Source organism: Prinia subflava, chromosome Z (genome assembly GCF_021018805.1).
Source record: "Prinia subflava isolate CZ2003 ecotype Zambia chromosome Z, Cam_Psub_1.2, whole genome shotgun sequence".
Classification (NCBI taxonomy): Eukaryota; Metazoa; Chordata; class Aves; order Passeriformes; family Cisticolidae; genus Prinia; species Prinia subflava.
This window is the reverse complement of record NC_086283.1, coordinates 62,778,374-62,792,109: the sequence shown is the minus strand read 5'-3', so window position 1 is coordinate 62,792,109 and position 13,736 is coordinate 62,778,374. Positions and strand designations below refer to the sequence as shown.

The following is a 13,736-nucleotide window of genomic DNA, read 5'->3' as shown; positions in this document are numbered from 1 at the left end:
GAATTGCCAGAGTGGTTTTCCTTATTCCCTGGAAGCAAACTGTAAGCCAGCATCATGCACTGCAGAAAGTCTGTAGGATGTTCCCTGGGAAAACTGAGGACAAGCAGTTCATCTGAAAGAAAAAGTTAAAAGGGACCTTTTTCTCTAGGACCAGTTTTACTGGTCGGTACCGTGCTTCTCTCTTACACATGTAAGTGATGCAGAGTATTACAGAATAAAAATCCTGATACATAAAAGTGTCTCAGTTCCCTTCTCTCAGTTCACTTCTCTAGTTGTGCTCAGTGAAATGTTACTTTACTCTGCTAATTATTGGGGATGACTGAGAGACAGGAAGACTGATTCGGTGATCAGAGTTCGATTTTACTCAGGTTTCCCAAAAGCTTATATACTATTTCAAACAGGTTAATAATTTTTACTACAATAATCAGATTTAAAATCACACACAGAAAACTCACGCATTTTACAACAATCCTTTGCTTGCAGAAGTTGATTAAATCTTCTCTCTTCCCGTAAGCAGGTGTAATCCCATCTCCTGTAATTTTCACAGTTCTGTTGGTTCCTGCCATGGCACCTTGGTTATCAAACCAGCTATGCTAATCAAGTCTGTTTGACTCTCTGTCTTGTGTATTCCTAGATCTCCCCCTTCTGTATCAACCAAGAACACCCCCTTGATGGCTTTATTAATTAATCTCTGCACACATTGAAGCAAGCAAGGTATCATAACTAATACAATTATTATTACAATCATTACATGCATTCCTATCCTAAGAAAGTCTTTTAGCCAAGATGTCAGACCTTAGCCACTAAACAGGTTATCTAGCCAAGATCCAAATTTTACTTTTAGTTTAAATACACAGTAAAATATACGGAATAATTATAACAATACATAATATAATGCTTAATACATATAAGCTTGTTTTAACTAAATTTCTAATCTATTTATGGAGTCTTTAGCTTCTTAGGCGTTTATTCAGCAATTCAAATCTATCATCTGTTTCCAGGTTTTTTACACTTTTTTTCAGGGCTGAGGCCTCACAATTTTGCAACATAAACTGAATCTCTTACTAGATTAAAAAGAACAGAAAAATTTTGAAAAGCTCTGACAACAGTAGCAAGTTCAATAACTTGAGGGGATTTAAGTCTGCCACTGAACAATTCAAGACATTAAAAACATACAGGTCTTTGCATAATCTTTCAGCAGGAGTGTCCCCAGCTCCCCCCTTTTGTTGTACCAGAAGACGTTTGAGAACGCCATGGGCGCCGGGTCCGTTCTATAATTGATTGTCCTGTGGGTGAGTGAGGTATGCCCCTTTGGTGAGTGATAGCCCATAAGGAGAAGAAGTTTGCAGTTCTACAGGAAATGTATGTGGGCCATTATCTGTCTTAATCTGTTGTGGAATTCCTAAGGTGGCAAAGGCAGCAGCAAAATGACATCAAGTGTCTCTCCCTGTCTCTCCCGTGGGAGCTGAGGCAAACAGAGCACCTGAAAAGGCATCAATAGAAGCATGCACAAATTTCAAGCGGCCAGATTCAGGAATGTGTGTCACATCTGTTTGCCAAATCTGTAGGCTTTGTAGACCTCTTGGAATGACCCCTGTGTTCACATTAGGAAGGGAGCAATACTGGCAGTCAGGGCATATAGAAATGATATTAGAGGCTTGTGCTGGAGTTAATCTGAAAAGTCTTACCAAGGCCCCAGCATTTTGGTGAAAAAGGAGTGACTCAGTTTAGCTTGTTCTAGTTTGTTAGGCAAAACATGCTGCAATGATGTGTTGTGGTGTGGGTTTTTGCTTTGAGTTTTCAGGCTAGCTTTCTATTTCATTTGTGTGTTATGATTTAAATTATACATGCCATTGTGTGTCAATTCTCTGTATCCCTGCCTCTGTTGCTAGTATTTTCCTTGCCAATCTTCCCTCGCTCAATATATCATTTGCTGTTTTGTATCGTTACACTGCTTTTGCTATTCCCATTGGATTTAGTTCTGTATCCCTGCCTTGGACTCCTCCCTGAGTGCATTCTCATTGGTTGTTTGCTTTGTATTGCCCTGTCTATAAAATCCACGGCAAGACATGTGCTCCCGGTCCTTGGGGTTCAGCTTTTAGTTTTTATTCTTCAGTTGTACCTTTAATAAATCTCCTCAGTTTACCCCAAGACCCGTCTCGCCTCTGCTTCATCTCTGCACCCCAAAAGCAACCGCTGAGACCGTCGGAGTTCCTGAGCGGGGAGAAAGAGTCTCCCCGGGGGGAATGTGACGCACCCCAATGCTGGCAGCGCATCCTGGGAAACGCACACCGCAACAGATAAGGTGACCAAGGGGGCAATCCAAACCCCTCCAACAGAGCTTGGGGGTTTCTAGGATTTTTATTCTGAGTCCATCTCCAAGCTGGCATTGGAGAAGGAAATCCCGAACTGCTCCTGGTCATCTCCTCTTCCTCAGTTGCTTCACTGCAGCTTTCCTTTGTTTTAATTTGAAAAGCACCTGGAGTGGAGACTTACATGGCAGGGGTCCATGTGATCTGTAGAAGGAATAGTACAAGTACTACCAATCATAAAAACAACACCAGTATGAAAGCAGCCCCACAGCCAATTTCTATGAAAGATTTTGTCTCCACTGGTTGGAGAATTTGAAAGGGGATCCAGGAAGCCAACTGTGCTGATCACTTTGGCCACACTAGCACACACACTGTGTTCACTGGGTCATTTGCTAGGTCACAGCCTTCTGTGGTTTGGGAAATAATCCCTGCTTTTGCCTTTCCTGCACAGGGAAGCTCAGGCAAAGCCCACCCACTCCCAGCTGCCCTCAGAGGCAAAAGGAATGCCCCACGAGCTCCCCGGCTGCACAACAACGGCTTCTGTAGGGAGTCCAGAATGTCTGTGTGAGACCACAGTAGTGACATTAATAGTGACTTTGTGACCCCCAGCAATGCTGTCCTAAGCAGAAATTTAGAAGGAGGATGAGCAAGTGGGAGAAAAGGAGATGCCACCTTTCCTTTCCCGCTCTGATGGCTGCCTGTTTCCTGGCCCCTCTCTCCTCAAGATTTCTTCCTCTCCTCAGAGGCTCTTTTCTCCAACTCATGAGGTGTCCTTGTGCTGCCTGCACTACTTTGCTGCAGGGATGACAGCAATCAGGCTGCCAGAAGAGGCTGAAGAGAGGCTCCGCCAATTTGAGAAATGGATGCTGTCCAAAGGGAAAAAACAAAAGAAATTGAAAGTAAAGAGCCAAAGGAGAAAGGAAAGCATCCTTTTCCAAACTGAGCTTCTATCAGGGTCAAGCTGGATTCCTCTAGCACCCAGAAACACAGACAGACACAAACGGCAGAGCGCAGATGGACTCAGCTCTGGCTTGCAGGCAGAGCAATGTCTTCCTTGGCATGCCCTTCCCCTCCTGTGCTGGCTGGCATCTTCCTTCACAGCTGGGACAGCCAAGGAAGTGGCCCGCTCACCAGCTCCTTGTCTGCCACAAAACCTGGCAGCAAAGCCGCCGCAGAGGTTCTCATCTACTTGACCGGGCCAGGCAGCACATGGGGCTGGCACAAATCCTGCTCAGCTGTCCCTGTTTGGCTGGCAGGAACCTCTAAGAGTGGGCCAGGAGGGACAAGCTGGGTGCACTCTGAGGCTCACAGGCAGCTCCACACAGCCCTTGCCTTGCCACAGACCAGAGTAGAACCGCTTGGCAGGGACTGCTTTCCTTGAGTTCTTCAAGCCCCACTGCAGGCCTCCACCCCCAGCACTGCAATAGTTCACTGCCTTGGCTAGCAGCTAAACCTGAATACAGCAGCCAAGAGCAAAAGGGGGCCTCAGAAATGACCACAAGTTGCGAGCTCTCCTCTGAGGATTACCTAAGACACTTGGGCTTGTTTAGCCTGCAGAAGGGCAAGCCCCAAGGAGACCTTTCAGTCTTGGAAGGGGCTTAGAAGAAAGATAGGGACACATCTATTAGCAGGGCCAATTGCAAGAGGACAAAGGGGACTGCTTTTAAGCTCAAAGAGAGTGGATTCAGATTGGCTCTGAAGGTGGAAACTGTTTTCCAGGGGAGTGCTGAAACAGGGGCACAGGCTGCCCAGAGAGCTTGCAGGTGCTCCACCCCTGGCAACATTCAAGGTCAGGTTGGATGGGGCTCTGAGCAACCTGATCTCCTTGAGCATGTCCTTGCCAGTGGCAGGCAGTTTGGACTAGATGACCTTCACTGGTCCCATCTAACCTCAGTCAGTCTTGGATCCCACTTGGTTTCCATTTGAAAAGCACCCAGAGCAGAGATCACTACAGGGGGCCCATCTGATGTCCTGGAGTTTGTGCAAGGGAAGAGCTGGTGGGCCTGCAGCCTCTTTGCATCGTACCTGCAGAAGTTCCTCGGCAGAGCCTCGCCTGTCCACATCCATCTGCAGGCAGCAGCCCAGAAAGTCACGCAAGGCAGCGGGCAGCCTGAGCGTGTGCACATCTGGTGCCCCCTGCGTGCTTATCAGATACATAGCCTGAAGGAAAGGAAACATGAGAGCCTTCCTGTTTCTTCCATATCCTTAAGTGCTCACCTAGACGCCGTATTTCAAGCTCCAGTCTGCAGTGGCAATTTTTTGCCTAGCAGACCATTAGAGATGAGCCTGCTCTCCCAAAAGACAAAAGGCTCTGGTGCAGCCCCAGTTATTGCAACCTGCAAGAGGCCTTGCCTTGACAGCTCATGAGAGCCCCAGGGACCTTTTTTCAAAGTGGGCCTTGGTGGAACCAGTTGAAGCTGTGGGCATGGGATTTTGTCTAATGGAGACAGACCAGAAGGACACCGGTACCTGAGCGTACTTGCACCTTACCCTGGCACTGTTTAGACGAATGTAAGGAGTCTCTCTTTTGGCCATGTGTATTCCTACGATGCCAAGGGACCAGATGTCCACTTTGGGGCCGTATGGCTCTCCTCTCACCACCTCGGGTGCCATCCAGCGAGGGGTGCCGACCACGGACTTCCGTTTACTGTGCTCAGGGGTGAGCCAAGTACAGAGGCCAAAATCAGCTGAGGAGAAAAACAAACACTGCTTCAAAGAGGAAACCAAGGAAAAGGGTTTCTCACTCCAAGTCTCACAATGCAGTGCTCAATCTTGCTGGAAAAGCAGCTGTGCTCTCTTTCCTCAGGACTGCAGCCAAGAAAATTGAGAGTTGTCCCCTTAACAAACCTGCCACGATTCCCACCTTGGCTTTTCCTCGTTCACATGAAGGTTTACACTGTAACTCTCTCCCTTTGGAAGGAGCACACACAAACCAAAGTTACTCTGGACACCTTGTTCCTCTCAGCCCCACTCAGCACCTTCCAGCCGCACCCTGAGCTCGCAGCAGTGCTCCGTGCACTCTCAGCAGCTCCACTGCTGGCACCTGGCAGCCAAACAAAAGCAGCCCCAGCCCAGCTCCTCCCCGGAGTGCTGCGCCTGACCAAGAACACTCACCCAACTTGACGGCGCCATCCCGGCTCAGAAGGATGTTGTCACTTTTGATGTCCCTGTGGATCACCTGGTTGGCATGAAGGAAAGCCAGGCCTTGCAGGCACTGAGAGAGAAAAAAGAAAGAGGAGGCCAAAAGTTAGCCTGATCTGAATTCATCACACACAAAAGGAAACTGCTCATGAAGATTCACAGATCCCACAGGAACACTGAGTGCTGGCAAGAGGAAGAGCTTGCTGCTGCAACCCCAGGAGAGCAGGATCTTTCCAAGGGAAGGCATCTTTGTTTCTGAGGGGCAAACATCAGTCGTTGCAGGAGTCTGTCCCCTGCAAAGCCAGTCAGAATACCGCTGCTCCGGTGGATATGTTCTCCCCATCCCAAGGACAAAGGAGGGTTTTCCAAAAGAGGAAAAGTCCCTGCCTTAGGTACCAAGGGGATCACTGTCGGGCGGGAGACTGGAGGACAAGCGTTTGATGGCTGCCTCCACAGCAGATTTGGAAGTAGCTGATGAGTCAGTTTTCAGCAGCAAGCACCATGGGGGTGCCATGCCATCCCTTGAAGCTGAGACCTGTGAGAGATGAGTCTCCCTTTGGCTTTGCCGTTGGTCTCAAACTCGGACACCTTTGCATTTACAGGCAAAGAAGTCAGTGCAGAAAGATTGTGGGCAAAGGCTTGGAGAGGCAAAGCACAGAAGAGAAAATACAAAGGAAAAGGAGACAGAGAGTTCAACAATGGTAGAGAAGCGTAAAGAACAGACTATAGTAAGGGCAGGGACACTGGCAGACAGTTCCATCCAGATGCTCTTGCTTCTCTGAAGCATAAGAGCAAGACAGAAAGAAAGCTCTGAACATGGAATCACTCAGCAGAGCTTTCAAAGGACAAGCCCATCCAAGCCATCCCAAGCACAAGCAGGATTCCTTACCTCGCGACAGACTGTTGCTATGTGTCCTACATCCATCCTTTTCTTTCTGACAACCTCAGCTAAAGAGCCTCCGTCCATGTACTCCAGCACCAGCAGGACAGCCCCATTGACAAGGTAGCTGGAAGAGGAAAACAACAGCGTGGAGCTGAATGTGCAAAGCTAAATTGCCGTACGGAAGAAAAGCCTACAGTTGAGTTTTGCTTCCAGGTCACTGCTAAATGAAGATGGAATGAAATGAAGACACGCTCCACCTAGGCTATCCAGTGCTTGCAATCTGTGCTGTCTAAATGGGGAAGACACGTCCACAAAAAAGGAGACGGTTCAGGTGGCAAGCAGGCAAAAAAGGCTGTTTTGGGAGGCAAAGATAAATCTGGAAGCAGACACATCCCAGCAGCTGCTTCATCATCTTCATACACAAATTGCACCCTTAATTCCAGCAACAAGGAGACACAAGTGTTCAGAGCTTTTGCCTTGGGCAAGTGGGTGTGCAGCACTGTGGACACCCTTTGGGAATTCTTGAATAAAGGACAGTCAAAAACAGGAAAACCAATTTCAAACCTGGCAAATTCTGTGTCTCCTAGTCTAGTCTTTTGGCATGCATAGCAATGGAAAAGAGTGGGAACATGGCAAGGCAAATCATTGCTGTGATGCTTTGTCAGCACTTCTCCTCTGACACTTGGAAAAATTCATGCCCCAAAACAGCAAAAGAACATGCAGCCAGTGAACATACAGGCTGCTGGCTTAGTAAGAGAGCCAGATTTCTAAGAACAGTCTCCAAGCTCTTTATGCCAGGAACCATTCCTGGGGACAAAATGCAATCTCCTCCCACGTCTCTTACAGGAGTGGATTGCTGCAATAGAAAGATCGCTTTTGAGCCAGTGAGGAAAGAGCTTTGCAATCTGTGCCTTGCATGTATGCAAACGAACATTCCCAGAACAACACCAGAACTATTTACCTTTGTAGGTAGGTGACAATATTGGGGTTTCTTTTTTCTTTCAAGACCAGGATTTCTTTTAACACTTCCTCGACACCCTGGTGCTGGAGATTAAGTTCTTTTATGGCCACCTACAATGATGTTGAAAGCTGTTAGGAGCACACATTACATGAGCCTCTTTCTCCCGTGCGCTCATGAGCCTGGACGCCTTGTCACCTGGGTAAAAAGGGAATCCAAACCATCAACCACAAAATGCTAACAACACTCTCTGCACCCACAGACTTCTCAAATAGACTTTGTTTATCGCTTACACACCTTTTGCTAGCCAAAAGCAATGTTGCTGCTGTGAAAAGAAATTGAAACCGCAGATAACACGTTAGCATTTCTAGGGGCTTTGACCAGCACTTCAGAAACTGCTGCCATTCTTGATTGTGCGCCAAAGTAAATACAGACAGACATGAGGGAGAAAATGCTGTCCAGAAAAGAACTCCAAGGCGACTCAAAGCAAAGTTGCAATTCTAGCACATCCCAACTTCTTCAGTTTGGATTTTGCATCTCTGAAGAACGTTCTTCACCACGCTCTAGACTTGTAATTATGTAGTGGGTTTAAAAATGAAGAATCCTTTCTGTGGTACATTATGGATACACACCAGGTTGAAATGGGCTTTAGGGCTTACAGAATGCCTTGTAGTGCAGTGCCTCCAAGTGCAGTTCTTGAGCGCAGCACTGCAGGTGGATCAGGAACTACTCCAGGACAATGGAGTAGTATTTGCTGAGAGCCACCAATGAGAATTCAGGACTCTGAACTTTTAGCCCCAAAGAACAGTGGGACTCTCCAAGACACCATCGTGTCTGTTCAGTACAAGCAGCAGCTCTGTAATGGCATGTCACTGACACAGGACCAACACAAGGTTGTATTATTCAAAGCTCTTCATCAACTTCTTCACACTGATGTCTTTGTCTGTGTGTGTGTGTATGTATATGTGTGGGTGTGTGTACCAGGTTACCTAGGACTGAAATGCCAAACTGCACTCCAGACGAGATCTTTCCTTCTTTAGGTCTTGCATTATATTTTCAAACTGCACCACGTGATGGAAAACAATGGGAAATCCTATCTGTGTCTGAACCTGGGCTTAAGAGGAATTGGTCCAAAAATGAGGGCTGTTGCCATCAGCTAATCTATGCATATTTAGCCAGTAAGTCCAAGCCAGTGTGTCCTCAGAAAAACACCACTGCTGTCCTTGCATCCATTCAGCTAGGTAAGAAGGACAAAGCCTGTCCAAGATGCATTTTGCAGCCTGCTTCTGCGGGACAGCCTTTGTAGCATAGACAGGTGGCCCAAAGCTCTGGCCACAGATCCCATCCCAGGGGAAATGAGATGCAAAATCTGCATGGGCTGTTGGCACTTACCTCTTGTCCCCTGGCAGCATCCAAGGCCTTAGAAACGGTGCCAAAAGCCCTACAAAAAGGACAGCGGTGAGAACAGAGAAGCTGTTCAGTGCTGAGAAGCAAAAGGCAGCCCAGGAGGGAGCTCTCTGCTGCCTGAAGCATCTCTAAAACACCAGAGGTCATCTACTCTTCAGCCAATGGCACAGCAGCCCAGCAGCCCTCTGCCGTGCAGCGTGTGCAAGAGAAAAGAGGCGTCCAACAGGAAAAAAAAGGGCTGCTACAAATCTCCAAAGGACACACTAGAATATGGATGTGGGGGTTTTCTTTGCCTTTTCCTTTCTGTGTCTGTGCGTGTGGCGTGCCTTTCCAGGCAATGAAACACGTAGGCCTGTTGGGCCTTCTCACCTCTCTCTTGATTCTATCCGTTAAACTCAGGCAACACCACACAGCCCTTCTTAGTGTCCTGACCACTGAATATTGTTTTCAGCAAGATTTTGGAAAGAAAACAGCTGTTATCTGACAGCTATCAGGAGGGAAGCTCTCTCTCAGGTTTTGCTTCCTTCCTTAGTGTGGCCGTCTTACTTTGACTCATACAAAACCAAGTTTCCTAGGAAAACAAGCAAACTGGTGCCACACGCTTGAGGGACAGGAGGGCTTCCAGGTGCTGCTCCCTAAAGCAGGCAAGACTTTGGCAGCATCCAGTTATCTTTGATGATGCCATGTGATCAGTACTGAGACAGGGACAATCTAAAGCCGGGCTCTGAAGATGCTTGCAGCTTGCCTGACTTCCCACTTGATACTGCACCACCAAAATACCTGGCCCATAGTTGTGTAGAAGGAAGTGTGGCTGCACTCACCCACTGCCAATATGTTGCCAGCCAGTGTATTTCTCTGCTGGATCTGCCATGCTCACAATGCTCCCTGAAAGAAACAAAATGCAAGAAGCAAACTTCAAAAGAGAGATACTGACTTCTAGGAGCTCTGAAACTCAGCTCCACTCTGTGAGGCTCTGAGCAATTCACGGTCGGTTGCCTTACAGTGACATCAACAAGAACAACAACAGCAGCAGCCCCAGCAAGCCAGGCAGCTCTGAAACACACACGGCCTGCACACAGTCTGATTCTCCATACTCCTTTGCAGGTTTACCTTGAGAGCAAACTAAGCCCAGGGAGAAACCTTCAGAGCACACAGAGATCAGAAAGGAACAGGCACCAAGGCAAGTGATTGCAATCTACAAAGGGAAGGAGGGCTGAAAAATCATGACCCTTCCTTTTCTTGGGGAGAAACACTCTCTTGTGAGATTCCACAAAAGGTTTCATACTTTCAGAGTTTAAATGCCCCCTGGGATCTGGGGTGAATTTTTATCAACAGCTGCTTTTTGCAGAGCAGAAAGAATATTGCAAAGTGAATTCCAGGAGAGGAGGGCACTTCTCTACCTCTCAGCAGTTTGCCTAAAGAATGCCTTGCCAGTTTTAGAGAACAGCAGCTCATGCCATCACCAAGAACAATGGCTGTAAGAATTAGGACTCTCTTCCTTTATGAGCAGCCTAAGTTCCAAAGATGACTTTGCCCATTCCCATTTAGTGAAGAACTACAACTCCTTGTCTTCAGCCTGGGAGGCAGCAGGCACCAGCACTGGGCTCGGCCTCCTGAACACGGCCCACGTGCCCCATCTTCCCAAACGGGCACGGCCGAGACGGGTCACAAGGACAGCGCCGCTCCTCAGGCGCTGCCGTGACACACACAGCTGCCCAAAGGAGGTGCTGATCCTTTCACGAGTCCAGGCAAAGCTGCAGCACCGTGGCGGCAGCTGAAACCTCCCAGCTAAGGAAGGCTCCAGCCTCTGCAGACACATCAGCCGTCAGCGGCAGGGCAGGTATGACTAAAAGCTTGGCAAAGCCCATGAATGGCCACTGACAACCACTGTGAAGAAGCCACAGCCAGACCGAGCTCCATCACAAGCTTGTTGACACCACTCGAGACAGAAGATGGTTGTCTCAGAGTTCAGACCCACGGAGGAGTAGATCAATCCACCCTCTGTCCCAAGAGTTGATGGCAGACACTGAGTAAAGCAGGCTCTCTTTACCTCACCGGTTATTCTCTGACAGCCCTGCACTGCCAGCCCTTGCCAGTTAAAAGAACCAGCTGAGTTTTACTGCAGAGTCGCCAAGGCCTTGGTGTGCTTTCCTAGAGTATTGAGGCCGATGCTTAGTATTCCAAGAGTATTCACTGGCTGGGCATTAACCGTGACAAAGTGCCCCGTACTGGAGGAATGTGCTGCAGAGGGGCTGCAGGCTTCCTCCTGAGAATTGCCTGCAGGGCAGTTTTGTCTGACCGTGCCACATTGATGTGACTTTTCAAGATGTACCTGATGTTCTTTTCAAGGAGGTTGGGTTAACCAAACTGTAGAATTCTCATCACAACCAAGAAGGAATCGTAGAAGTAATACCAGTCCTAAAAACAACCCCAGTATGAAACCAGCCCCACAGCCAATCAACTTCTCAGAAGGATTTGGTCTCCAAGGACCAGTGACAAGTCAGGAGTCTAAAGGGAATCCAGGAAGCCAACTGTGCTGATCACTTTGGCCACACTAGCACACACACTGTGTTCACTGGGTCATTTGCTAGGTCACAGCCTTCTGTGGTTTGGGAAACAATCCCTGCTTTTGCCTTTCCCGCACAGGGAAGCTCAGGCAAAGCCCACCCATTCCCAGCTGCCCTCAGAGGCAAAAGGAATGCCCCACGAGCTCCCCGGCTGCATCCAAGCACAACAATGGCTTCTGTAGGGAGTCCAGAATGTCGATGTGACACTGGGGTGAGGAGGAAGATGTGGTACAGCTGATGCTGAGGCACACACACAACACACTGCTCCATTGCACAGGAAATCCACAGGACGTACTCAGCATCTTCAGGCATTGCTTCTCTCTCTCCTGGCTTGACCAGCATGAACTGTCCATGCTCGAGTTTTCAGGCTGCAGAGGGGAGACTCCTTCTTTGGAGGACGCTGCTGCAGAGCCTGTGTCCATCTGGGACAAGAAATTCATTTGTGTCAGAAAGGTGGCTGGCAGAGATTCCCCAGACAGCCCATTTCAAAGGGAAGCCCTTTGGAACAACACTGGTGTAAGGCTGCAAGCTGAGCTGTCAACTCTTCCACCTCAAATCCAACCCAAACAAGCAGTCAGAGACTACAGCTTGGCACAGCCAGCCATAGTAGAGACTGTGAAAGGGAAAAAGCAACTTGAAATTTCACCCTCTTCTCAGCACTGCATTCACCATGGACAGGGACAACTTGTTCGGAATCTGTGTGGGTCACCACGTTCACCTGAACAGACCTCTCAAAATACAAAGCCAGCACTTTGTGGACAGCAGAAATACATTCACAGCATTGCCGGCCCACTGGCCAAAGCATTAGCCCTGCTGCCCACGGCAGCCGCTGAGATTCAGTGGCCCAGTAAGAGTCCTTGTGACCAGCTGCCGTGGAGAACACAGAGTATTGCCTCCATCTACCTGCTGCTGTGCAGGGGAAAGGTGAGAAGAGGAGAGACCCCTTGTTGCATGAGTGCAGTGCCTACTGCTCTTCCACTCACCTGCTTTTGTTCACACAGCCTGTACTGCAGCTGGATCCTGCGCATCCTTTCCATTTCTTCTTTGTGTCTCTTCTCCATTGCCTTCATCTCCCTCTGAGCTTGCTGTAGCTTGTCCTTGATATTGTGTCAGGAAAAATCTTACTAGCACCTGCCTCTGTGCATCCAGTGCCTGCAGTAGTCCTTGCCTTCCCTCGCCTGAGATCTATAGTCCATGGCGCCATTCCTGCCCTTCCCTCTGCTACCTGGCTGGTCAGGCTCACCTGCCCATTCTCCCGCTCCTTACTCAGCTCCAGCCTCAGCTGCTTGACTTGCTGCTGGCTTCGGATTAGCTTTCTCTCCATCTGGTGCATTCTGGTTAAGACAGCAGCCTTCTGATGCTGGAGCTGCACAGAAAGGAAGAGAAGACCGCGTTAAACTTCCCACACACCACTTGTGTGGCAAGCAACATTGATGTGCTCATGCTCTCCAAGAGTATTCTGTTCTCATTCTTGAGTTTACCAAGGCCTAGCTAAGACACAATCCCACCCAGACAGACATTGTGCAGAGAAGCAGAGCCATTAAGGAGCTCACAGGAGTCCAATACAACACACAAACTCTCTTTTCACACTCTTTGCCTTTTGACTGGCTCTGTTTCGTATGATTGCTTATTCTGCTTCTATGATGACAGCTTCCTGCTTCATGTCAAGCAGCCTTTTCTCCTGCTCCCCCTGTACCTCTGCCACGAGGTTTGCCTGTTCCTCCAGCTGCTGCTGCGCCTCCAAACGCTGTTGTTCCAGCTGTCTCTCCTGCCGAGGGGAAGAGACATATCCAGATGAAGTCCCAGCTATGCTCTCCAAAGAAAAAAATGGAAGCCTCATCCCTTCCACAACCCCCGACCTGAAGAGTTCACAGTACTGTCTTTGTGCCCTCCAGCACTCCTGTCTTAACCAGAAACTTAGCAGGAGGGTCAGCAAGTGAAAGGAAAGGAGATGCCACCTTCCTTCCCTGTTCTGATGGCTGCCTGTTTCCTGGCCCCTCTCTCCTCAGCATTTCGGCCTATTTTCTGAGCCTCTCTTCTCAAAGTTCCTCTGCCTTTTGATCAAGGAAAAGCTGCAGGTGGACTGCAGGACAAGGAGGGGGCCAGCACCCCAACGCCCTAGTCACAAGACAGGCCAGCAACAGGGACCTGTGGCATATGTTTCAAGCCCAAAGGGAAGATGTGCGTCCACTGTGGAAGGACAGAAAGCAGGGAACCCCGCTGCTGGGACCGCAGTTGGCAGCGAGGTCAGCAGCAGTTGGCTGCATGGCACGAGGCTGTGGGGAAGATCCTGCTCCTTTGCTGCCATGCCTTGGGTGGTGACCACCCAGCCTCCTGGGGAACTTGACTTTTGCCCATCCTGAAGCTGTAGCTGCATTTACTGTCCCAGCACCATCCTCTACGTCTTCACAGGCCTTCAGGTATGATTCCTTGAAGCCCTCTGCTGCCTGGCCCAGCAACATGTAGCC

At 48.9% G+C, this 13,736-nt stretch overlaps 1 protein-coding gene across 1 annotated transcript; it reads right to left on the bottom strand.

The window, feature by feature from the left end:
• Positions 1-3,163: 3,163 nt before the first annotated feature.
• LOC134564082 (serine/threonine-protein kinase PAK 3-like) lies at positions 3,164-12,478 on the bottom strand. Its single transcript, XM_063422702.1, has 9 exons — positions 12,252-12,478; positions 11,564-11,690; positions 9,523-9,586; positions 8,687-8,735; positions 7,298-7,407; positions 6,343-6,460; positions 5,427-5,526; positions 4,803-4,999; positions 3,164-4,472 (listed from the first exon to the last, which is right to left on the bottom strand). The coding sequence occupies exons 1-9, from the start codon at positions 12,336-12,338 to the stop codon at positions 4,203-4,205; spliced, it is 1,122 nt and encodes a 373-aa protein (XP_063278772.1). The 5' UTR covers positions 12,339-12,478; the 3' UTR covers positions 3,164-4,202.
• Between the last annotated feature and the right edge of the window lie 1,258 nt (positions 12,479-13,736).